General features: G+C 54.6%; 1 protein-coding gene and 1 long non-coding RNA gene across 8 annotated transcripts; one reads left to right on the top strand and one right to left on the bottom strand.

Moving 5' to 3' along the window:
• Positions 1–1,161: 1,161 nt before the first annotated feature.
• Positions 1,162–21,815, bottom strand: FBLIM1 (filamin binding LIM protein 1). Of its 4 annotated transcripts, none has more exons than XM_037000027.2 (9): positions 21,794–21,815; positions 16,096–16,150; positions 15,421–15,681; positions 11,050–11,225; positions 10,415–10,532; positions 8,988–9,157; positions 6,691–6,869; positions 5,759–5,876; positions 1,162–2,659 (listed from the first exon to the last, which is right to left on the bottom strand). In XM_037000027.2, the coding sequence occupies exons 3-9, from the start codon at positions 15,668–15,670 to the stop codon at positions 2,546–2,548; spliced, it is 1,125 nt and encodes a 374-aa protein (XP_036855922.1). In that variant the 5' UTR covers positions 15,671–15,681; positions 16,096–16,150; positions 21,794–21,815; the 3' UTR covers positions 1,162–2,545. The 4 variants fall into 4 exon arrangements, with proteins under 4 accessions (XP_036855922.1, XP_036855925.1, XP_036855923.1 ...); XM_037000030.2 differs by lacking the exon at positions 21,794–21,815 and adding an exon at positions 19,780–19,854; XM_037000028.2 differs by lacking the exon at positions 21,794–21,815 and adding an exon at positions 18,132–18,155.
• Positions 18,152–21,758, top strand: LOC140848824 (uncharacterized). 4 transcript variants are annotated; one of them, XR_012130011.1, is made up of 3 exons: positions 18,152–18,759; positions 18,870–19,062; positions 21,067–21,756. It is a non-coding gene; the product is annotated as an uncharacterized lncRNA (long non-coding RNA). The 4 variants fall into 4 exon arrangements; XR_012130013.1 differs by having other exon boundaries at positions 18,155–18,416; positions 21,067–21,755; XR_012130012.1 differs by having other exon boundaries at positions 18,259–19,062; positions 21,067–21,325; positions 21,410–21,758.
• Positions 21,816–22,065: the final 250 nt, after the last annotated feature.

Raw genomic sequence — 22,065 nt, 5'->3', positions numbered from 1 at the left:
GATAGGAAAAACCAACCCAAACCGACCCACCCTTGGTGATGGGGAGAGAGAAGTGGCCCCTGGTGGCGGGGAGCAGGCCTGGCCCTCACAGCTGGGCCGTGTATGCCCCAGTCTGACTGCAGTCATGTCCTGAGCACAGCACCTCTGGGCCAGCTACAAAAATGGCCAACACTCCCTATCCTGTGGGCCTCTGCTGCTTGCCTTTCAAACCCAGCTGTTGCACCGCAGTTTAGAAACGAATCAAGCTTCTCAATCATTGAATTACCTCTGCTTCCTGACAGCACACATCTGGAACAAACCTCCACTTCCTTTAATTCTCCCCAAATCCTTCAATACCAGCCCAAGTTGTATGGGTCCCTCCTGACACCCCGAGACGCCCTGTGGTTCCCCATGCCAGGCGGCCTCCCCTGCTGCAGCAAGAATAGCATAAGCCCAATTCTGCTGGTTGTGGGCATGTTCCCCGTGATCTCTGATTGAGCCACTGAGAAGTGGTGATGGGGTGATGACTACGAATGGCTGGCCAGCACCAGATGGAACAGGGGATTCTTGAGCTGACCAGACACCAGCAGTCCAACAACCCTTTCTATCCAACATAGCAACCATCTGATAGATGAGTCATGTTCCCACTCTACAGATGAGGAAACCAAGGCTCAGAGGACTAATAACTTGTCCGCATTGAGTAGCAGGGCCAAGTCTGAGACAAGAGTCACCTGCCCTGAAGTCTAGTGCTCTTTCCTGCCACATGTCATCCTCTCTGGACCTGTGCTCACCGAGCCAGCTGTGCGAGCACATGCACAGGGACAGTGATCCTGTTCATGTGCAGAGAGCACATCCTGAGGGTAGGTGTTGACTCTGCTACAGGATCCGGTGGCCCTAAAGGGCTTCCAGAGCAAAGGCCCCACCCTGGACACCTTGGCACCCCTCCCTGCTGGGGGCCTGTGTCCAGGAGCACCTGTATGTTGGCCTGTGCAAGTCTTCACTGCTGGGCACAAGGAGGGATGAGAGTCCCTGGATGTGCTGAGCCGAGCCCCAGTTTGCGGGGAAGGAGGTGCAGGTGCTTTCTGGACACTTGTGCCCCAGCGAGCAGATGCCCAATACATCTTTCAGCGCTACCACCCAAGGCCAGTGTTCACCTAGGAGAGATCATAGTTGGAACAGACAGACTTCTAATGGCTATGCATTTATTTTCAAGTGCAATAAGTAAAAAAACTAGCACATCAACAGGTGACTGCATGAATATATAGCTTAGCACAGGAGTAAAGCTGGAAGTGAGAAAAAAAAAGGATGGTGAGTTAAAGAAAATACTAAGAGAATAGGAGGTCCTTGGTTATGACAAAAACTGTGGAGGTGGTACGTGAAGCCTGGGCTTTGTGACTCGCTATTCTAAGCTTTAGGCGAGAAGCTGTGCTCTGGTCTAAAGCCCCTAAGGGGCCCTACAGAACACTCCCAATAATTGGAGCCTGGGGCACCCTCCGAACAGCACGTGGTATATCCATGCGACCCCAGGGAAGAAAGCACATTTTCTCACTTGTTCATGTCCTTCAAAATGTTTTAGAAGTCACAAAGCAATAAAAGTGATTTTCCTTAAAAGGGAAGAAGAATCTTCTAGGTGTGGTCTCGAGGAGGTGGCAGTCACAGGGCAGCCTGGGCTGGAGGGCGGCCCAAGCAGGACTTGGAGGACACCCCTGGGACCATCCTGGAATGAGTGTGTGAGTGTGCGTGAGCATGGAGGGGCAGTGGGGATGTGGGTGAGGCCACTCAAGGCTGCAGGAAGATACTCAGAGCATAGAGCAGGCACTTACTGTCTGCTAAGACACTGTTGCACCCAGAGGGGCCCTGGCAGGCATGGTGGGCATCCCTGGGTGTCAGCATGTATCACCTTCTCTCTGCCCTGGCTGTTTGAGTTCATCTGGCCCTGGTCCCCATGTCAGTCTGACATGTCCCCCAGAAAAGAAGTCCGTGGCTGTGCCACCACTGGATCACAGTCTTGTACATTTATCAACAAATGGGAAACATTTTCTATTAAGAGTCCTCCCACCCCCTAAAAAAATCCAAAACACGTTTCCCATTATTTAAAACTCAAAACTTTTCAAAAGAGCTTTTTAAGGGACCTTTGGAATTTTACTCAGACAGCTCAGCCCGGCAAGCCAGGGCTGGTCTCAGCCTCCTCTACCAGACAGCTGAAGTGTCACTACTAGGGACACAGGCTGCCGTCTGGAGACACCCGACTAAGCCCTGGAAGTGGGGCTCAAGGCCAGCGCTCAGGAGGGGCCAAAGCCTCAGGGGTGGGAACCCTGGGTGTGATGCCCACGGTATGAAGACTTCTAATGCCCCGAAGGAGGAACTGTGAGTCTGAGGGCCGCTGTCAGCCAGCTGCCACCTCTCAGCCCTGGGGGCAGGCCAGCAGGGCTGGGCGGTTCAGCCCCTGTATCCCCGACGTGACGGGCAGAACTGTGGGCTGGTCCCTGGTGTGGCTTGGAAGGAAAGTGTGCAAGAACAGGTCAGAAAGGGGAGCTGAGTCAGGGAGGGGCCGTGGCAGGCGCTCTCAGCAGCACCCCGCAGCGCTCCGCTTCACGTGGCACGGCTTGCAGAAGAGACGGTTGTCCAGCGGGTAGCAGCCTTGGTCCGTGGGCTCCACAGACAGGAGGATCCTGCAGTCCTGCAGGGACAAGGCACAGGTGGCTGGGCCCCAGGCCTGAGCTCGGCAGCACAGACCCTCGCACTGCCTGCTGAAATGGCCTGAACGAACGTGCCCTGACATGAGGAATATGGCTCTTCATTCCTGCTCTTTCAGCACACCCAGGCCAGCTCTCTACCAGGGAGGACAAGACCAGGCACCAGGGGGCTCTAACCCCCACCGAGGTGAGTGATGACAGCAAAGTGAGCCGGGGAGGAACTGAGGAACCTGAGGGATCACAGAAAGAGCCAGAAGAGCTTCACACCCATCCAGAAGCCCCTTTAGAACATCACCCCATTTCCTGCTAGGTCCCACCCAACCGGAGCCTGGAGCACCTCAGGTACTCAACACACATCTGTGGAGTGAATAAGTGGGTCCAGTCCCTTCACGTCACGATGGTGGAACCGGTGTGCGGAGGGTGGGGCCTGGCCCAGGGGACACAGCTGGTTCCAGAGTGGGGGACAGGACCAGGTCCCCAGAGTCCAGGGACCTTTCTGTCGCTTCACTGGGCACACAGCTTCAACACTGGCACAGACTCTAGCACTTCCAAGTTTTCCAATCACCAAAGGATTTCAGAACAAGGACAGGGATTGGGGCCCTCATTGCTGCAAGCTAGCACCTCAACTGGGCCTCACCTGGGCATGTGCTGGAGTAATAATGGGAATGACTAATGTCCAAAGGTCATTAGTTCAGGTCATGGCTGGGGTCTCTGGGAGCCTCACTGGCCAGACCAGTGAGGCTGGTCCCCACAGAGACAGCTCGGGTCATGAGTGGCAACCTGAGCTAGCACCACCTGCTGGGGAGTGTGTCTCTTCCCTGCAGCAGCACCTTGAGTCCCAAGGGGATGCAGGGGTGTTTAATGCCAGGATCTGTGCTGTTCCTGAGGACCACTTGCTTGGCTTCCTGAGAGCATCAAGTGCCAAACCTAAAGTCCCTTATGTGACCTCTCCTGAGTTATCATCAAGTGAGGAAGCACCCCAACTATCACCGAGTCACACGGTCTGCAAAGGCGCTGTGGGGTGGTGGAAGCTAAACCCAGGCCAGACAAACAATGGTTGGAAGCATTTTTCTCAGCTTCAGCCTCTTCTCCTTAAATGGTGACAATAAATCCTATCTTGCAAGATCTGTCATTAGGATTCAATAAGGGGATGTATATGAAAATGTATGAAAGCATTTCAGATATTCAAAACACTACCCAAATATAAAAGTACTTATCCTTCCAACACGGTAATAAATAACAAGGACCACAAAGCAAGCAGGGTGGTGAGACCAGAGTGTGGACAGTGCCCTAAAACGCATTTCCCCTCCTAGACAGACAGCACCCCAAGTCGGTTCCAGGCTACTGCGGTTCAGGCCTTACCTGCTGTAACTGCTAGAGTCCAAACTCTGACGTATTGCGGCCACCTGAGTAATGCTCACGGGGGCCGGCCTCCGTCAGGCTGAGCAAGAACAAGCAAGGGAGAGTTTATTTGCTCACCAGTCAGGGAAATGCTAATAGCCACTGGCCCTAATGAGGGCTATGGTGGGGTTAACAGCGCTTAACTTTCCTCATTGTTCTTTCAAGATGCGTTGTCAGCTGGACCTTGAACTATAACCAACAAAGACTACTTAATTATGAAGCAATCTGTCAACTTCTCCATCACGCCTCCTCGTCGCCCTCAGTGAACACCACCTCTTGGCTCCATGTACGTTTAAATAAATGCGAGTGAATGTTCGGACTCATTCACTGGCCGATTAAGAGATGTGATGAGGGGCGTCTCTAAGGGACCCTCCTTTAGGCGAAGCCATAAAAGCTGCTGCCTTTGTCACGATCACCAGAGAAGACAGAACATCAGTGATTTGGGAGTGAGTGGAAGAGGCAGGGGGAGCTCTCGGAGCCTCTGCAGCAGGACCGACTATATGACTGGGGGGGTCCAGGGCAAAATGCAAACGCGAAGGCCCTTGTTTAATAATGAGGGACTTCAAGTTAGTAACAGCAGAGCTCTAAAGCAAGCATGGGACCCTTCCGAGCCAGGGGTTGGGCTGGGGGAGTGGGGCTCAGTGACTCCCTGGGCATTTTTTGCTGGGATTACTGAACTAACCAGCCAGCCTCCCCCATCTCAGCCTTACCCCCTCCCTGCCGCCTGAGGTCCAGACTCCTTAGCCTGGCATGAGGCCCTTCCCTTTTCTCTGGCCTCATTTCTACCACACCTTCTGGCACTCGACACTCCAGAGAAACTTAGAAACTTCTGCTTCCTCTGATTCTTCAGGCTTGCTTGTGCCAGAGTGGGTTTTTATAGCCCCTTGTCTCTTTCTGGACTTCTTTTCCCCTCTGAATATCTGGCAAACTCCTACTCATCCTGTAAGGCCCAGGTTAAGCATCGCCACCTCCATAAGAGTGACTTTGGGTTCCACCCTGGTTAGACTTAATCATTGCCTTCTTTGTCCCAAAGCTGATGGACACATGTTCTCTCCCAGCACCTGGAAAAGACATATGCAATGTGGGTCTGCCCAGCATCCCCTTCTTCCTTCTCATGGTTGTAGTGACTCCTCTGGCTCACAGGGGTCTGCTTCCCTGGTCCTAGGCGTTGGCAATCACAGTCCCTAGAATGGGCATGTGACCCAAGCTGGGTCAATCAGAGGCCTTCTTGGGACTGCATGGATGGGGTTTCTAAGTTGGGAGAATGCAAACCTGGGCCCGTTCCCATGCACTGCACCCTCCTCCTCGCGGAGCTTGTCAGCCCCCAGGAAGGGAATATGAAGCAAACACACAAAAAAGGCAAAACCGAGAGATGGAGAGGGAGCCCTAAAGATACCATCCATGACATCACCACCATCAGCCTTCCCATGAGGTTCTCTTTCTTGGAGGAAGCACGCTGAGTTTGATTTTTATCATTAACTCAAAGTTCTCTGATCAACAGACCATATCTGTAATGACTTCCATCCTTATTTGTCTGCTTCAGGACCTTGAGCGATCTGACAGCAGAGCCCCCACCGCGACTTGCCACACGTCCCAGGACCCAGCCCAGGCCTGCCGTGCGGCAGACTCCCAATACAGCTTGCAGAGGGTTGAACACGGCCGGGAGCACCTGCTCCACTCACCTCGCATCTGTAGCAATTTTCATGGAAGTTTCTTCCCATGCACTCGATCTTGAAGGCATCCTTCCCATCTCGGGGGATGATGGGATTCTCACAGATGCTGCACACAGGGGCGAATTTCCTAGAGGGAAAGGAACCCACGCTTGGGAGTTGTTCACACCACTGACCACAGCAATTAGCTGTTGGAACTGGGGCTGCTCTAGTTCCCCTCCCAGAGCTATTTCAGACCCGCTATGTGGCAGAACCTGGAGCGTCAACCACAACCGCCTATTTCTCCCCGACAGGAGTGGATGGAGAGAGCTGTGTCATGAGACCTGGCCTCCCAGGGTATGATTAGCTCGAGGCAAGGAAGGGCTTGGGCACGTTAGGGTCTGAGAAAGCAGAGGTGGAGGGTGTCCAGCAGGCTGGGCCCAGTCTGAGCGCCCTGTTCCAGGCACACCTGTCTCTCCCCTCGGCACAGGCACTGAGCCTCATAGACGTCCACGTCACTTCTGCCTCCCACAGCTTGAGCTCTGAGGGAGCCACTGTGGCCCGGGGATTGACAACAAAGCCCCAAAGTCAGGTTAGTGGGGCTTGAGTCACAGGTTCCATACCTACCATCTTGGAGACTTTGGGTATTTATCTGTTGCATGCCTCGGGTTTCCACGTTTGGTAAAATAGAACCCTTACAAGTACCTGCCTGACAGGACAGTTTTGGGGGGTAAATGGCCTAACCCAAGTGGTGTGTCTGGCACAACACAGGTGCTCAAAAAGTATTAGCTCGGCAAGCAGGTGCATGGTCAAATACAGGGTGTGTGTTCCGGCAGACCCGATTTCTGCACGCCCTGAGACTGCAGGAAAGCTCGCCCTAGCCACCAGCACTCAGGCTGGGCTCCTCTCTGGTGCCCACGTCCCACTCTATCCTCCCTGCCCCACTGTGTGTAGGCCCCTCATACCTATAGAAGTCATCCAGGCAGTACACCTCGTTCTGGCTGTCCAGGGCAAAACTCTCGTCCCCGATGCACCGGGCACAGATCACACAGGTGAAGCAGGTAGGGTGGAAGGCCTGGCCCAAGGCCCTGATGATGTGCTCCCGGACCACCTCACCGCACTTGCCGCACTTCTCCAGGGTGTCCTGGGACAGAGGGCCTTTGCCTCAGAGTATTCCCACACAAGTGCTTACTCAAGCCACAGCCTTCTGACCAGCTACCCATAGGTTCCCAGAAGGTCAGGGGTGACATTCATGTAATAATCCTTTACTATCCCAAAACCTCCACTATTACTTAAAATGCATCAACCTTGGCAATCAGGAATCCTGCTATTAAGCTATTCTGCATTTTTTGTTACTAGGACATGCTTAAGGCCAGTGTCCTCTAGGGCTCCGAAGAAATTTCTCTTAAACTGTCAAGAAAAGGAATTCCCAGAATTCTGAATGTGCCTTTTATCTTATGCACAATAAAGCTTGCCACTCTTTCCCTCTTCCATGTGGCCACTGGGAAGCTCAGAATCAAATTCCTTGCTCCACACTTAGGATTGATTGTAGGAGTCTTTTAGTCATGTATTTTTGGATTCTAACTTTCCCTCTGATCTCAGCTCCTTTTCTACTCTGATTTTCCTCTGTTCTGATTTATTTATTTATTTTACATCTTGCAGTACTATATACACATTCATTCTTTAAAATTTTATTGCGGTAAGAATACTTAACATGAGATCTACACATTTTTAAGTGTACAACATTACTGTTGACTATTTGTATTTCTGCATTCTTATAAGCTGCCTCAAATCCCTTCTGGAATGAGGAGAGGTGGGTGTGGGGTGATGGGGAGAGGAAGGGAGAGGGACAGACATACAGAGAGGAAGATGGATATTACTGAGGCAGAAAGAAGGGCTCCACCCCATCCACCTTTCCTCCTAGACATGTCTCTGTCCCTTCCTAGCTGTGTTCCTGTTCATTTTAACCTGATTTCACCTGGACAGATAGGTTTTGTGGGGGCAGCATGTCCCCCTCCGTCCATGTCCCAGGGCCAGCCTTCCCCCCACCATAATACTGCTCACGTCCTCCTCCTGGTTACTTGTAGGGCTAAGCTCTCCCCAACCCCTGCCTAGCTCCAAGCCAAAGGAAGAGGGTAAGCCATCCCCCACTATCATGCTGGTGGGGTCAGAGGGACGGGGTGCAGGGAATGGGCACGCCTGGCTCCTTTTTTCCTCTCACAGTGCCTCGATGGCTGTAGTAATGTCCTGAGGCTGTGAACAGATGGTTCTGATTTTTCTAGACAGTCCCAACATGAAACATTCTAACCCTTCAAATCAGTAGTTTTCAAACTTTCAATGTGTATCAGAATCACCTGACAGATTTGTTAAAAATGCAGATTGCCAGGTGTACCAACTCAGGAGGAGAGGTGAGGCCTATGCACACCCAGCTGATGCATCTGTGAGCAGTCTGTACACCACACACCACCAGACACTTAGCCATTCCAATCCCCTGGCACCCATACTAGCTCTCCCAGGAGGCATCTGGCACTCAAGAGGTGACACAAGTCTGCCATCAGACCATGTGTAGGAAGCTCATGGCTCTAGGTTAGAGGGCAACCACAGGGAGTTTCCAGAACCAGACAGATGGGGGGCAGAACCCCAGAGCCACTGCCTGCTGGACAGGGGCTGAGTCACACCCGCAGAAGTAACCAGGTCCTAATTCCTGGAACCAATCACCACCTTAAATGGCAAAAGGGACTTTACAGATGTGATAAAGGACCTTGAGGTGGGCAGATTCTCCCGGATTCCCCTGGCGGGCTCTGAATGCCACCAGTGTCCTTATAAGAGAGGCGGGGGGAGACTGGCAGCAGTGTGCTACCGTGACAACTTTGAAGACGGACAGAAGAACCCAGGCATGCAGGGGAGGCAGCTTCAGAAGCAGAAGACCAGGAAATGGATTTCTTTCCTACAGCCTCTGGGGGGAGCGTAACACCTTGATATTGGCCCTGTGAAGCTGATTTTGGACTCTGGACCTCCAGAACAGGAAGAGAATAAACTGTGCGGTGTTTGAACTCATCAAGTTTGGGTGATCTGTTAGAGCAGCCAAAGGAGACTAGTACACCTTGGCCGAGCTTCCCCTCTCTGAGCCTCAGCTTCCTCATCTGAGAAATGGGTCAAGAATGCCGGCCTCCCAGGATCATTGCAGGAAATGAAATACTATGACATTCCCCAAGTGCCCAGTACAGTGTCTGGCACCTGGAGGCTTGCTGCAGGGGGTTACCTGGTAGCAGAGTTCACAGAGGGGCCGCCCATCCTTCTGGTAGAAGCTCTGCCCGGCCAGCTGGCGGCGGCAGATGCGGCATGTGAAGCACTGGGCGTGGTACTGCCTCTTCATGGCTTCCACGGCCAGTTCTCGGGGGGACACGGTCTTGTGGCAGAAGGCACAGACATCTGGGGTGGAGGAGACACAGGTCGGAACCCGCCCAGTCTGGGAGCACTGTACCCAGTCACAACCCAGAACATGGCCAGGGTGCCAGGTCTCTGTCTCCAACCCAGGGGTTGTGAGCGTGGCCTATCTCAGGAGGAGAGTCATGAGGCACATTAAAAAAAGGAATGTGAGCGGCCCCTGAAAAGCTAACATCAAGAGACGTGGCACCAGGACAACCGGGTTGCCACCTGCAAAATCAAAGCAGGAAGCCCAGTCGTGACACGTTGCATGCCGGTAATTCCAAACATATCAAAGATCTCCTGCTGGACAACAAAACCGTAAGAACACTAGGAGAGACCAGAGAAGAATTATTTATAACCTTGGAATAAAGGGAGCTTTTGGCATGCGGTAAACATTTAAAAGCTGCTAATTAAGCAGATACCACACAGGGCTGGAAAGGCTGTGGGCAGACCAGTACTCAGAAACTGGTTGACAGCGCAGACTGGGGCAGCCAAGAAGGGCAACTGGCCAAAATATCAATTTACAAATGCACCTGCCCTTTGACCACAGTACTTCCTCTTCTGGAATTTACTTCACAAACTCGCACATGGGCAAATGACCTATGTGCAAGGAGGTTCATCTCAGCCTTATTTGTCATGGTAAGAAACCACCTAAGCCCATCCACAGGTGACTGGTCAAATGCAGACAGCAGGGCTGTACTGCAGAGGACCACGCAGCCGTGAAAAAGAGTAAGAGCCGCTTTGTGTTCTCATGTGGAACCAGCTCTAAGATGATGTTCCGAGGAAAGAAAGTGAAGTGCAGAATTGAATTTGCTATTATTTGTGGGACAATGGGCAGTGGGGAGATGCCTGCTTGCATGTGCATCAAAAGCCTCTGGAAGGGTATGTAAGATACTAACCACAGAAGGCACCACCTGGCAGGAAATGGGGTGGTACACAGATGGCGCAGAGGGGACACTTTTCACTGTGTGCCCTTTCGTACTTTTTCCTTTGTACCACGTGAGAATGACATGTATTCCAAAAATTAAATAGTAAAAAAATCCAAGGCATTTTTGCTATCATAGCAAAGTGCGCTGACCAACAGTTAAAACAATTTGGGTTATAAAGGAAAAAAATGCTAAGGCAATAAAAATAAAACTGATAAGGAGCCATAAGGCCCACCACCAAACTGTGAGCTAGGGCTGACACTGGAAGCCCGTGCCAGCCTCGCAGGGCCCCTGGGAGCCACCCAGACCCCTCCCCCTGGCCCTGGCCCCGTACCTGTGGATACCTCTCTCTCAGGGAAGCCAACAGGCTCTTCTGGGGGAGGTGGCAGCTCCTCCTCTCTGGACCTGAGATGACGGGGCTGGGACTGGAGTGGAAGCCTCTCCACCAGGGGCTGTGGGGACATGGGGGGGGGTGAAGAGGTGTCACCCACGGGGGCCCCACACAGCCCTCTCAACTCTGCTCCTCAGGGGGTGCCACGAGCCACAATCAGCCCCAGTGGACAGAGGAGGAGGCGGAGGCCGAGGGAAGCGAGTGGCCTGTCCGGTGTAGTTCAGCAGGGAGGTTGTGGTGGCATCTGGAGCCTAGGTCTCTCAGGACCTTGCCCTGGGTTCCCTCAGCCAGTCAGAGCTTCTTCCTTCTACTTCTGAGGAATCTCCTGGAGTCCTTTTCCCTTGGCCTGGAATGTCTTCTGTTTCTAGAAAGGCCTCCGTTAAGGGCAGAGGATTTAAGAAAGTGGGTTTCCTATGCAGCGTAAGGAATTTATGTTAGACACAGAGAAACAATCTTTACTAGCCTGAAAGAGGGATTGCTCACAAGCAGAATGGGCTTAAATCCCTGAAAGGCCCAGAAAGCCCAGACGTTCCCTCCCCAGCCCATGGGGCTGTCAGGGACCATGAGGCTGGCAGTACCTGTGAGGGGGGTGGGGGCAGGTGCAGCTGCTCTAAGTCTGAAATGAGCAATGCCCCCACTGGGGCAGGCAGCTCCTCGTCAGCAGGCAGGTATGGCGGAGGGGGCGGTGGAGGCGGGAGGAGGTCCAGGTTGGGGAGTGGGTCCCCGCCATCCAGGCTAGGAGGGGGAAAACATCCTGCAACCAGAAGGGGACAGGGGGTTGGCTGGAGTCTCTGCAGGTGAACAGAGGTGCCCATTTACCCAGAAGGCAACAGTATGGTGGCTAAGGGCTCAGGCTCAGAATCACCCAGACCTGGGTTCCATCTGTGACTCTGTCACTGACTTGCTGTGTGTCCTTAGACAAGAGACTTAGTCTCTCTGGGCCTCCATTTGCTCAGCTGGAAATGGGTATCAATAATTTAGGCTTGTTGCGAGGATTAAGTGAGATGATGCGGGTGAGGGCTTGGCACAGTGGATGGCACATGGCAGAGGCTCAGAAAACTGTCAGAGCCCTCCACAACAGCCCTCCCCTACATCAGTGCTAGAGGGCCCGAAATCCCCATTTGAAGGCCTTTTTGAAATACAAGCAAACTCAACCCCTAAGGCGTTGGTTCTCAAAGTGCGGCTCCAAGACCCGCAGCAGCATTCATTACCTGGCAGCATGTTAGAAATGTAACTTCTTTTAAATTACATAAGTGGCTTGCATTTGTGACTCACATTCTATATTTTTAGTGGACAGTGCTGTAGACACCTTCTTTGGATCCTGATTCAAAGGATTAATCTCTAATTCTTCTCTCTTTGTAGATGAGGAAAAGCTAAACATTCCACTGAATGATACAGCTCGCAACAAAGACACTATGCAAACCATTCGTTCCACTATAATCCAACAATTAAATGCCATTTTATGACAATTCAGAGGAAAATCAAGTATGGGTAGAGTATTAGGTAATAGTAAGGCATTCTTGTTAGTTTTGTTTGGCATTCTTTGGCTGTGTGGTTAAGTAAGAAAACTGCCATATTTAGAAATGCACCCTGAAGAATGTGGGGCTGAAATGACCTGATTTAAAATACTTCCCAAAAGGAAAGGAAGAATGGAATAGATAAAACAAATGTGGCGAAATCTTAGCAACTCTTGAAACTGGATGTGGAGTACACAGGTTCCTGGTTCTCTATTTCTGTGTATGTCTTAAAGTTTCATTTAGAAATAAAGAACAACCCCATAGCCCACACAGAGGAAAAAACACTGGCACAAAATCATTTTCATTACCAGTACGGATTAACTCCTGCCTGCAAAGCAGAGGTGGATAGAGGCATTGCGGGGGACAGGAGTGACATCAAGGACACTAGCCCTGGATCCTGCTAGTCCCTGCACACACTTCCAGGTGCTCCTGGCAGGGAGGGAAGAGGCTGGGTGGGGGGCAGCCCCAGGCTCTCTATCCAGGAACTCGCCCTATAGGCTGACTCCCACCCCTCCAGGCTGCCCACAGGGGCAGGAGAGAAGCCTAGTGCAGGGCTGTGAACAGGCCTGTGAAAATCCAGTCTGCTGACAGGATCAGGGTGAATGCTACTAATAGGGGGAGAGGGCCCACCTCCTGTCACTGGGGCATAAAGGGAGGCCGGGCTTCAGAGAGGTCCGACTGCCCCATACACCCAAGAAACACAGATGGCAAGAGCCCGAGGCCCTGCTCCCCTAAAGCTCTGGGCTCTGGCCCCATTCCCTACTAATTCAAAGGGGCACCTCTGGGCTTCAGGTTTCCCCAGCATTCAACAAGGATAATGAGCCCTGTCTCTCTCCCCCAGGGGCTGAAACAACTGTACTGATGGGAAGGTTGATCTAGACCTGTGAATATGCCACAGAATCAACTGCAGGGCTTGTTCGAATGCAGAGAGCTGGGCCCCACCCCCAGAGCGCTGCCTCAGCAGGTCTGGGGTAAGCTCTGAGAGCTTACATTTTTGAAAAGCTCCCAGGTGAGTCTGAGACCGTGAGAACTACTCTTCTCCTCGACAAGGACCACCCGCTTAGCGCCTTTGGACTAGAACTATTGTTCTTCAGGTGTGGTTCCCAGATCAGAGCATTACCTGGAAACGTGTAGGAAATGCAAGTTCTCTGGCCCCACCAGAGACCTGCTGAATCAGAAACAAACAACCCGGGTGGGGCCTAGCCGGCTGTGTCTGAACAAGACCCCAGGCGATGCTGATGTGGCTCAGATGTGAGAACCACACTCCAGACGGGCTGATGTGAGTCAGGAATCAGACCTCTGAGAGGCCACCTCTCCCAGGACCTGCCTTAGGTTCTGGACAAGAGGCTGTGGAGGGTGGGCTGGTTCCAGCCCAGCCAGGAATTCGAGAGAGAGAGGGACGTGACACCATAGGACGGGTGTGCCGAAAAGGGGCCGAAGCTGGACGAAGATGGCTCGCTTCTAGCCTCCAAGAACAGAGGGAGGAAGCGACCTTTTAAAGAGAAGCCAAGAAAAAAACTGACTTGTGACTAAGAGGTGGTGCGTCTGTGTCAATGCAGGTGAGTATCTAGTGGGGAGCAGAGAGGGAAAGATGGGCCTTCTGCCAGGATGAAAAGGCCAGAGACATGCAGGTGGATTCCCGAGCATCAGCTCAGGCGTCAGCGAGCCTGCTGGAGAGTCGGCTCTGAGCGGCTGGGGGGCCGCGGGCCCGCCTGTGTTCCGTGGTCACACCAGACTCGTGACCAAGCTGTTTACCTAGTTCATCTCGCTCCAGTGAGGCTGAACCCCAAAATTCCCAGTGATCTGCTCATCTGCCAAAGTGGCAGGCTAAACAGCTGACCAGCACTGTCAGGCCACCCCTTCTGGGAAAAATCAGGTTTCATTACCACATTCCCTGGCTCTTCTGCCTAGAATTCCAATAACCCTTGAAAATGTCTTGGAAATGTTGGCATTTGGCATCTGAACTGTATTTCCCTCTCCTGCCCAATTTTTTTTTTTCGGGTTGTTGATCACAGGAGCTGATATGTGAATTTTGATTCATCAGGGTCCTGGGTCTGCATGGAGGAGCGGCTGCAGGCGGCAGTGTCAGGAAGGAGGAAGGAGCCGGAGGGAATGTGGGTAGGAAGGAAGATCGATCTAGGAGCCTGCATCCTGAGGAGGCATGTTATAGGAATATCCATGGAGCCTCATCTGTGTTCACGTGTGTGGCCTCTTCTCCTGCCCCTCCTTTCTGGGCCTCCTGTCATTGGCATTTCCTATTGGTCGCCAGGTGGTTTCAAGGTGACAGACGCACAGGCCTGCCCTAGCTTCACTCTGGGACAGCAGGACACCTGAGCAGGCTCCTGGGGACTCCAGGGAGGCTCAGCTGCCATCCCGGGCCGGCCTCTCACCCATACCGTCTCTGTGCCTCCTTGTTCTGGCTGGTGCCCTGTCAGATGACTACCACCTCACCCCTCCCCATCCTGGGCTCTGGGGTTGGCATCCTTCCTCACCTCTACCCAACCCAACAGCTGAGACTTTCCATGGCAGTGGCAACGGGAGAGGACTGGAAAGCTCTTCGTTGCCATGGCAGCAGGGCCATGTGGGACCAGTCACGAGGTAAAGGACAGTCATTCCTGAGGTATCCATTCTGTGATGGATGCATCACTACATGACCAAATTCCCATTGTCCAGAGGAGGAAACCATATGAGGGCACAACTTGCCTAAGATCACCCTGCAAGTGAACGCCAGAGCCCAGGAGAGCATAAAACCGCCTTTCAGGTCCCCCAACTCACCAGATGCATTCCTGCCCAGGGCCCTTGCCCATGCTGTCCCTGCTGCCCTTCAAGGCCCAACTCCCAGGCCAGCAACATCCTGTCATTCAGGTTTTAGCTCAGCTAAAACATCACTTCCTTGGAAAAACCATATGACCACCCCGTAGAAAAACTGCATCTCCCACCTCTTTCTTCACTGTGTTTGATGCCTGTAGGGCACTTGTGTCTCCCTGACATTATTATATATTATATTTTTTATATTATCTCTGTTTCCCTCCCTAAGATTTAAATTTCATGTAGCCTGAAAGCCTGTCTTTCTTTTCACGTCCCCAGGGTCTGGGTCCACAATAGGAACGGTGGGCAACACATGTAATGCTTTCTGTGTGACAAGTGCTGGGCTAAACACACGTACTGACACATCTAATCTTCACCTCAACCCTCTGAGGAAGGGACTATCATTATTCCTATTTTATAGATTAGGAAACTGATAAACAGGTTAAGTGACTTGCCAACATCACACAGCCAAGAATGTGAAGAGCTGGGATTCAAATCCAGGCAGGTGGGTTCCAGAGTCTGCCTGGCACACAGCATGTGCTCGATGAATGAATGAATGACCTCAGAGTTGGCCCTTTCCTCCCCACCTTGGTGCCGCCTGATGCTGTCCCCCTATCCACTTACCTCCATTGGAGAGCAGGGGTGTTACAGCTGGAACTGCGGCTGCAGGCTTGCCAGGGGGCGCCCAACGGCTGGGCTTCCCTGCAGAACCCACCCCAGGTGCCCTCATGGGGGCAGGAGGTTCCTGGGGGTGGCCAGGCGGGGCCTCACAAGCCACTCGCCTCACTTGCTCAACCACAGCTGCATCTCGGCGAGGGGGTGACAGGGTGATAAAGACAGAGGAGGCGACCCTCTTCTCAGGCTTTGAGGCCATCGCCTCGGTTCCTGGAGGGGTCGGGGACAGAGCGGGGCTGACTTGAGCAAGGCTCAGGGTCTGGGGGTGACATGACTCCACCTGCTCAGGCAGATACCCCCCGGGCATGGAGCCTCCCTCCTCCCAGCTAGACAGGAGCAGCCACTCCAGGAGCCACCCAGCCAGCCCTAACCCAGCCAAAGAAGGGGCTGAGGAAGTCCTGCAGGGAGAGCAGGTGACCACCAGGGGCTTGGCCACAGGGATGGGACCCAACAGTCAGAGGGGCTGATTGCCCCTCCCCACAACCTGCACTCTTGGGAGAGCAAAGGGCAGCCCTGCCCCACCTCACCAATGATTAATTTTCCTGCTCTAAGAAGCAGGAGGAAGGAGTGGCTCCTCCAGGGCCACGCCTGCCACCAGGCTGCTCCTCCAGGTACCTTCCTTACCTGGGATCCTGATTCTCCCGCACGAGCTGAGGTCCCCGAGGTCCAGGCAGCTCCACTGCAGAGGGCAAATAGCGGGAACCGTCAGAGCATCTGGGTGGACTCCAGAGGCAGAGGAGACAGAAGACCCACCCCAGCCACCATTTACCAAGGCCTATTCTGCACCCACCCGGCTGTGCGCGCTTCCTGCCCATTAACTCATACATCCTCCCAACGCTGCTGCGGACAGACACTTTACTATTCTTACAGAGGAAGAGACCAAGACTGAGAGAGGTCAAGTCATTGTTCAGGGTCATGCAGCAGTGGAGCTGGGATGTGAATCCAGAGCTCTTGCTCCCAGCCACTTGGCCCTGCTGTGCTCTCCCAGCCCAGCCCACAAGCCAGCATCCTTTTCTCCACCATCAGCCTCCATATCCAATCAAGTCTTGACTCTACTCCTGGAATCTCCTACTCTGTCCCATCTCCAAAACCAGGGCCCTGATTCAGGCATGGGGGTGAGGGGGGAATGGGAGTTCCAGTGGGCTCCAATGCGGCCTCCTACCTGATTCGTGGAGTGATCTTTCTAGAGCATATATCTGACTGTTTCTCCTCTAAAACCTTCCATGGCTCCATACTACCTTCAAAATAAAGTCCAAATTCCTCTGGTTTCAACTTCTTTTTGACTACCCTGGTCCATTTACCCTTCCTTGTCTATCTTTCTCCCATATCTGCCTTGGAGTGTTTCCACCACCTGTTTTTCTTCTCTTGTCCCTCCAAATGTGAAATTTCTGTTTTTCCTTAGAGGCTCAGCTCAAACATTACCTCCTCCGTGAAGCCTCCCAGTTCTTGCCACTTTCCATGGGGCAGGTGTCTGCTTCCACAGGGCAATGACAGCCCATCACAGGACACGGACACACTGGCTCACAATCACTGTGTCTGCACCCCCCACAAGTGACCACGTGTGCCTTCCCCTGTGTCTGTGACCTTCATGTGACCCAAGCTCAGTTCACAGTGCTGTCATCACAGCATGCATTTGGGAGGAGAGCGGCATCCCAATGTCAGGAAGAGCCGATTTCCCATCCTTCAGATGGTTCCTGCAGACAGCAGCCTCCAGAGCCAACGCCGAGGTGGGGCCACGCAGCAGCGTAAGTTGGCCACACTCACCTCAGGAGTCCTCACTGGGTTACCCTGACACAGCCTCAAAGCCCAGCCCACAGGGAGAATAAACAGGGATGCAGCTAGTGAAATTGTGCGGGTGGGAGTGAGGGTCCTGAGGGCTCCTAATGGTGGACTTGGAGCCCGAGTGGCCACCCACAGGCCTCCCTCCGTATAGCAAAGTCCACCGGCCACACTGGACTCTCTTGAGGACTGATAGGGAATAACAACAACAACAACAGATGTCCCTAAATTCCTCTTCAATTGGTTTATATGCCTGGTTAAAACATACAGCTCGGTCTGATAATAAAACATCTGTTCTGAATAAGAAACCAATATATGAAGAAAACTTTAGAAGTTCTTTAAAAGTACTTCTCTTTTGTTTCCTGTTTTGTGTTTGGAAGTATATACGCTTACATTAGCTTTCATGGTCTTTTTCATACTTTGTTAGAGGTGAAAGAATCTATTTTTGTAAATAATTTTCAGAGTGCATCAGAGCTTTAAATCCAAGGAACAACAATGGTGCTTACTGATAAAGCACTAGCTGTGTGCCAGGCTGTGACGGATGCTCTCCAGCCCATTATGCACCCCCACTTTACAGGTAGCCCCTGTGAGGCCCTAAGAGATTAAGTGACTTTTCCAGGCCCTTCTGGCAAACTCAGAATTCTAACGGAGCCCCGGAGCGCTGTCAGACTGTGCCGAGGGGAGTCCCTGGATCCAGAGGCGACATACTTTTTCTTCCCTGGATGGTGTGGACAACCCCCCACCAAACTCTCAGGACAGTTCTCACCCCAGAATGGTGCAATTCAGGGCAACTGTCTTGTGGTTAGTGCATTCTGGGCTGGTCCCCAGAGACTGCTATGAATGTCCCCTCCACCTCCCTCCCACCCAGATCTGACACTCACTCCACCAGGAAGTCGGATCTGCTGGTTTCTCGGAAAACCTCCAGGGCAGATGTCCCAGCACTGAGGCCAGATGTTCACAGCTGGGCAGCTCCACCGCCGCCCCCCCTCGCTCCTGTCCCCAGTCCCTCCCTGTGTTTTCCACCAGGGACTTCAGGCCCCAGGGGAAGGGGCCAGAGTTCAGGATTTTCAAAGCCCTGTCAATCAACCCTCAGTCAGTCCAGAGGCAGGAAAGGGCGCCTCATCCTCCGCCTGGTCTCATTGCCCCTCAGGTCACCCGGGAGTTAGGTATGTGTGAGAAAATTCCCTGTGGGGCGGCCTCCCAGCCAGCCAGCCGCACCCAGGGGACCCTCCGCCCCCATCCTTCCTCCCCCAGAGGGTGAATCTGAGATCCAGTAGGGTAAGTGGAGAAAGTGGGAACAAAGGGAAGGAAAGTCATTTCCTGTCAAGAGGAAGGAGGCAGAGATCCAGCCAGTAACTCACCCAGCCCAGCTTTAAGCTGCTGCCAGGGCAGGGGACTGGCTGGCTGAGCAGGGACTCCCAGGAGTGTCCCCCAACACTGTCCCCTTCCTACTCTTTCTAACACCCCCGACTCTGGAACCACCTGTAAACTTTGTTCTTTACTACTTTGGTAAAGCCCTCTCTATGCTTTGCTGGAGGTGGGAGTGAGACATGGCCGCTCCCAGCCTGGAGTCCCAGCAGCCGTGAATAAGGGTTCCCTCTCCCTTTCTCCCACCCCAGGGAAGCAGAGGAGGCACACCGAGCTGAGTTCGCATGGGTGACCTCCTCCCTGCTGGGTGGCCTGGGGTAGGTCACTGAATCTCTCTGGGCCTCAAGTGTTTTCATAGAGTGGGACTAATGAGGGACTAATGTCCTGAAGGCCAGCTGGCTGAGAGGACAAAAGGAGAGAAGGCGCTCAAGACCTCGGTTTGTGGTAGGTGCAAAGAGGAGGCCAGCGGGTCATTCATTCTCTGAGAGCTGGCCCATGGGCGCTGGTCTCTCCTGGGGGGCCTGGGCAGAGGGACTTGGTTTCCATCATTATTAAGAGCTGGAATCTGGAGGCTGCCCAGCCTCTTCCTGGGTCCTCAGATCTGGGCTGGAGAGGGACCCACGCCAAGATGCCCCACGGCGCACACGTTGGGGACGGCCCAGCCCCACCCTCTCCCAGCCCCCGACGGGTACCTGAGGTCCGGAGAGGGGCAGCCCTAACCTCGCCTGACCCCGGCTGAGTAAGGGGGTCCAGAGCTCCGGAAACCCGGCGCCCTCCCGCAAGCAGCCCAGCGGGGGAGCTGGCCGGGTCACTGTGGGGCGCCGCCGGGGACTTTAATTCGATCCATGTGCGGGACGCTGTCCTCTTTGTGCGGGAGCTTCCGCCCTGCCCACCCCGGTCCCTGACGCTCCGCTCGCGGGCAGGGACACCAGCCCTGCCCTCCCCCGACTCGGGGAACAGAGACCGAGGGACAGAGACAGAAGGACAGCACCCCCGCGCCCCCGCGCCTCGCAGGCCCCCTCCAGGAGCGCAGGGGCTGGGGTCCCGGCTGGGGGCGGGGTGGGCTCCGGCCGAGGGCTGCCGGCGCTGTCACCTGTGTGCAGCCGGGGCACAGACAGAGGCCAGGGACCCCCCCCCTCACCCCAACGCCTGCCCGCTTACCTGCGCCGCCCGCGCCCACGGCAGCCCCGGCCCGGCGCCGAGCGAGCAGAGCCGGGAGAGGCGGTGCGCCTCCCGCCCTCCGCCGCCCCGCCCTTCGCTCCCTCCGCCCCCCGCCCCGCCGCCTGACCATAAAAGGTGAGGCTGGGGGAGGGGTCCGGGATTCCCGCCGGGCGGAAGGGACCCCCACCTGCCCCCCCACCTGCGGGGCCGCGCCCCGCGCCCCGCGCCTCCCTTTGTTCCCTAGACCACTCCGCGCGTTCCCGCGGCCCGGTATTGGGGGTGCGAGGCCTCCCCGGCCGCCCACCTCCCTCTCCTTTGTGCCCTTTGAGTGGTCCTTACGCTTCTCTCCTAGGTCACCTGGGTTGGTGGCCCCACCTGCCCTGGGGAGGTGGGGTACTTACACCTGAGTCTGGGCTGGGATCTCCCAGGGTCCTAAGAGTCTGGTGGACTTGGGCTCCCCAGAAATTCACTTACCGAGTGACCCAGGTTAGTCACTCCATCTCCCTGAGCCTCAATTTCTTGTCTGTAAAATTGGGGGTAATGGCTGCCTACCACTGGGGGTCAGCCTGAGGAGAAAAGGTGGTGAGGCCAGTGAGGAGCACGGGCACACAGTCTGTGGTCAGTATATGCCGGGCTTGGAGCTTCTTCATGAGGTGCTCCTGAGTGGGGGTTCTCAGAGATGCCCAGTGGAGCAGGTCACCTCAGTTTGCTGTCCTGGGTGGCTGTCACCGCCTGTGTGGACCCTTAAGCCCTGTGCAGGTGGGTCCCAGTGTCCTGGAAGGATCTAGGCCTGGGAGGCAGGGCCCAGCTGGGAATCAGGTCACCTGGTTTTACCACCGGGGCCTGGTCACTGATCCCTCCCACCCACGGCACTCAGGCCTCACCGGAACTGGAGTAGATAGAACACGGAAGGGGAAGGGGGAAGCAGCGCCTGGGCCCTGGGACGGGAGAGGAGCCAGGGATGGGCTGCCTGAGTCCCTAAGGGGCCTCGGGAGCATTGCTGGGAAAAGGAATCTGGGTCTGATTCAGAGGCAAAAAGATTGTTCTTCTGATTAAAGCCACAGCGGCCAAGGGCAGAGGAGTGCCGGACCCAGCACCCTCTCGGGGAGGCCAGGCAGGATCTAACTCTTCCCCACAGCCCTGAAGCTACAGGCGCCAGGCTAGGAGGCTCTGGGGCTGCTCCTGAGGCGCTCCTGCTCATGGAGGTCACGCAGGGGGCACCTGGTGACCCTGCCACATCCTCCTCCTCCAGCCTCCCTAAATCCCTCTTCTCATTTGGTCCCCCAGCCACTCTGCAGCAGTGACAGCAGCTGCGGCCGCTGCCCCCACAGAGGCTTCCTTGTGCGGAGGCCTGGCCTGCAGGCCCTCCGTTTGCCCCCCAGGAGAGCCCTGTGCTGCAGAGCTGATCATTCCTGCTCCACAGACGAACAAACAGGAGCGGAGGGGCCCGAGGTCACAGAAGGAGCAGAGCTGGGTTCACTGCTCTTCTGACCCAGAGGCCTGGGACTGTCACTCTTCCCAGATGCAGAAGCTGAGTCTCAGAGAGGTACCGCGTTCTACGTGGCTGGGGGAGACTCAAACCCAGGGCTGCCTGAGCCCCTGGTCAGGCTCATTCCTGGCTTGGAAACAGTGTCTCCCCCTTCACAGCAGTGCTTGCAGCCAGATTTCCCTCCACCGCACCTCCCCCAGGAGGAAGGAGGGAACCACTGACCGCCAGAGCAGGAAGATGCCATTCAGGGGTTTTCGGATGCTTTTGGCTGTCGAACCCCCCAGTGCTTTGTGATCCAGAAGCTAACTTAAAACAGACAGAAATGAATCTGCCCTCTCTACCTCCGTGATATCCGCTGCGCCACCTCACTGCACCTCCAGGCGGAACAATGAGGCACTGAGAGTTGATCTGGGCCTTGTGCCGGGTCACACTGACTCCATCTAGGTGTCCCACATCTGCCTTGGGCTAAGCCTGGCTTGGGAAAGTGAAAGGGGGAAGGAGGAAGGGGTGTGCGGGTCCACTCACCTGCTGTCCAGCACCCTGACAGCTGCTCCCGGCTGGAGGGTAACGTCCTGGCCAAGGGTCTCCCACACCAGCGCCAGCGGTGGTGTCAGTGTCACCTCCAGCAGGTGCCAAGCTTCCCGCAGTGGAAACCCAGGAAGTGGGCTGGACAGAACACACGCCCTTTGCCAGCTCAGAGGCCCTGCTCCCCTTCTCCTGCCCTGCCGGCCTCCAACCAGCTTTCTTCTGAGCAATTAGCAAAGGGGCTCAACCTTCTGTTAGGGTTGTGGCAGCTG

Source organism: Manis javanica, chromosome 4 (assembly GCF_040802235.1).
Source record: "Manis javanica isolate MJ-LG chromosome 4, MJ_LKY, whole genome shotgun sequence".
Classification (NCBI taxonomy): Eukaryota; Metazoa; Chordata; class Mammalia; order Pholidota; family Manidae; genus Manis; species Manis javanica.
Note: the sequence above shows the minus strand (reverse complement) of the source record. Positions and strands in the feature narration are given on the sequence as shown.

Bases quoted from the DNA above. Each gene is read 5' to 3' on its own strand.
- FBLIM1 (XM_037000027.2), bottom strand. From the start codon at position 15,670: ATGGCCTCAAAGCCTGAGAAGAGGGTCGCCTCCTCTGTCTTTATCACC. The intron at 10,533-11,049 runs GTACTGCCAGCC...ATGTCCCCACAG, and splicing joins TGCCCCCACCCCCCTCACAG to CCCCTGGTGGAGAGGCTTCC. The intron at 2,660-5,758 runs GTGAGTGGAGCA...TTGTCCCTGCAG, and splicing joins AAAATTGCTACAGATGCGAG to GACTGCAGGATCCTCCTGTC.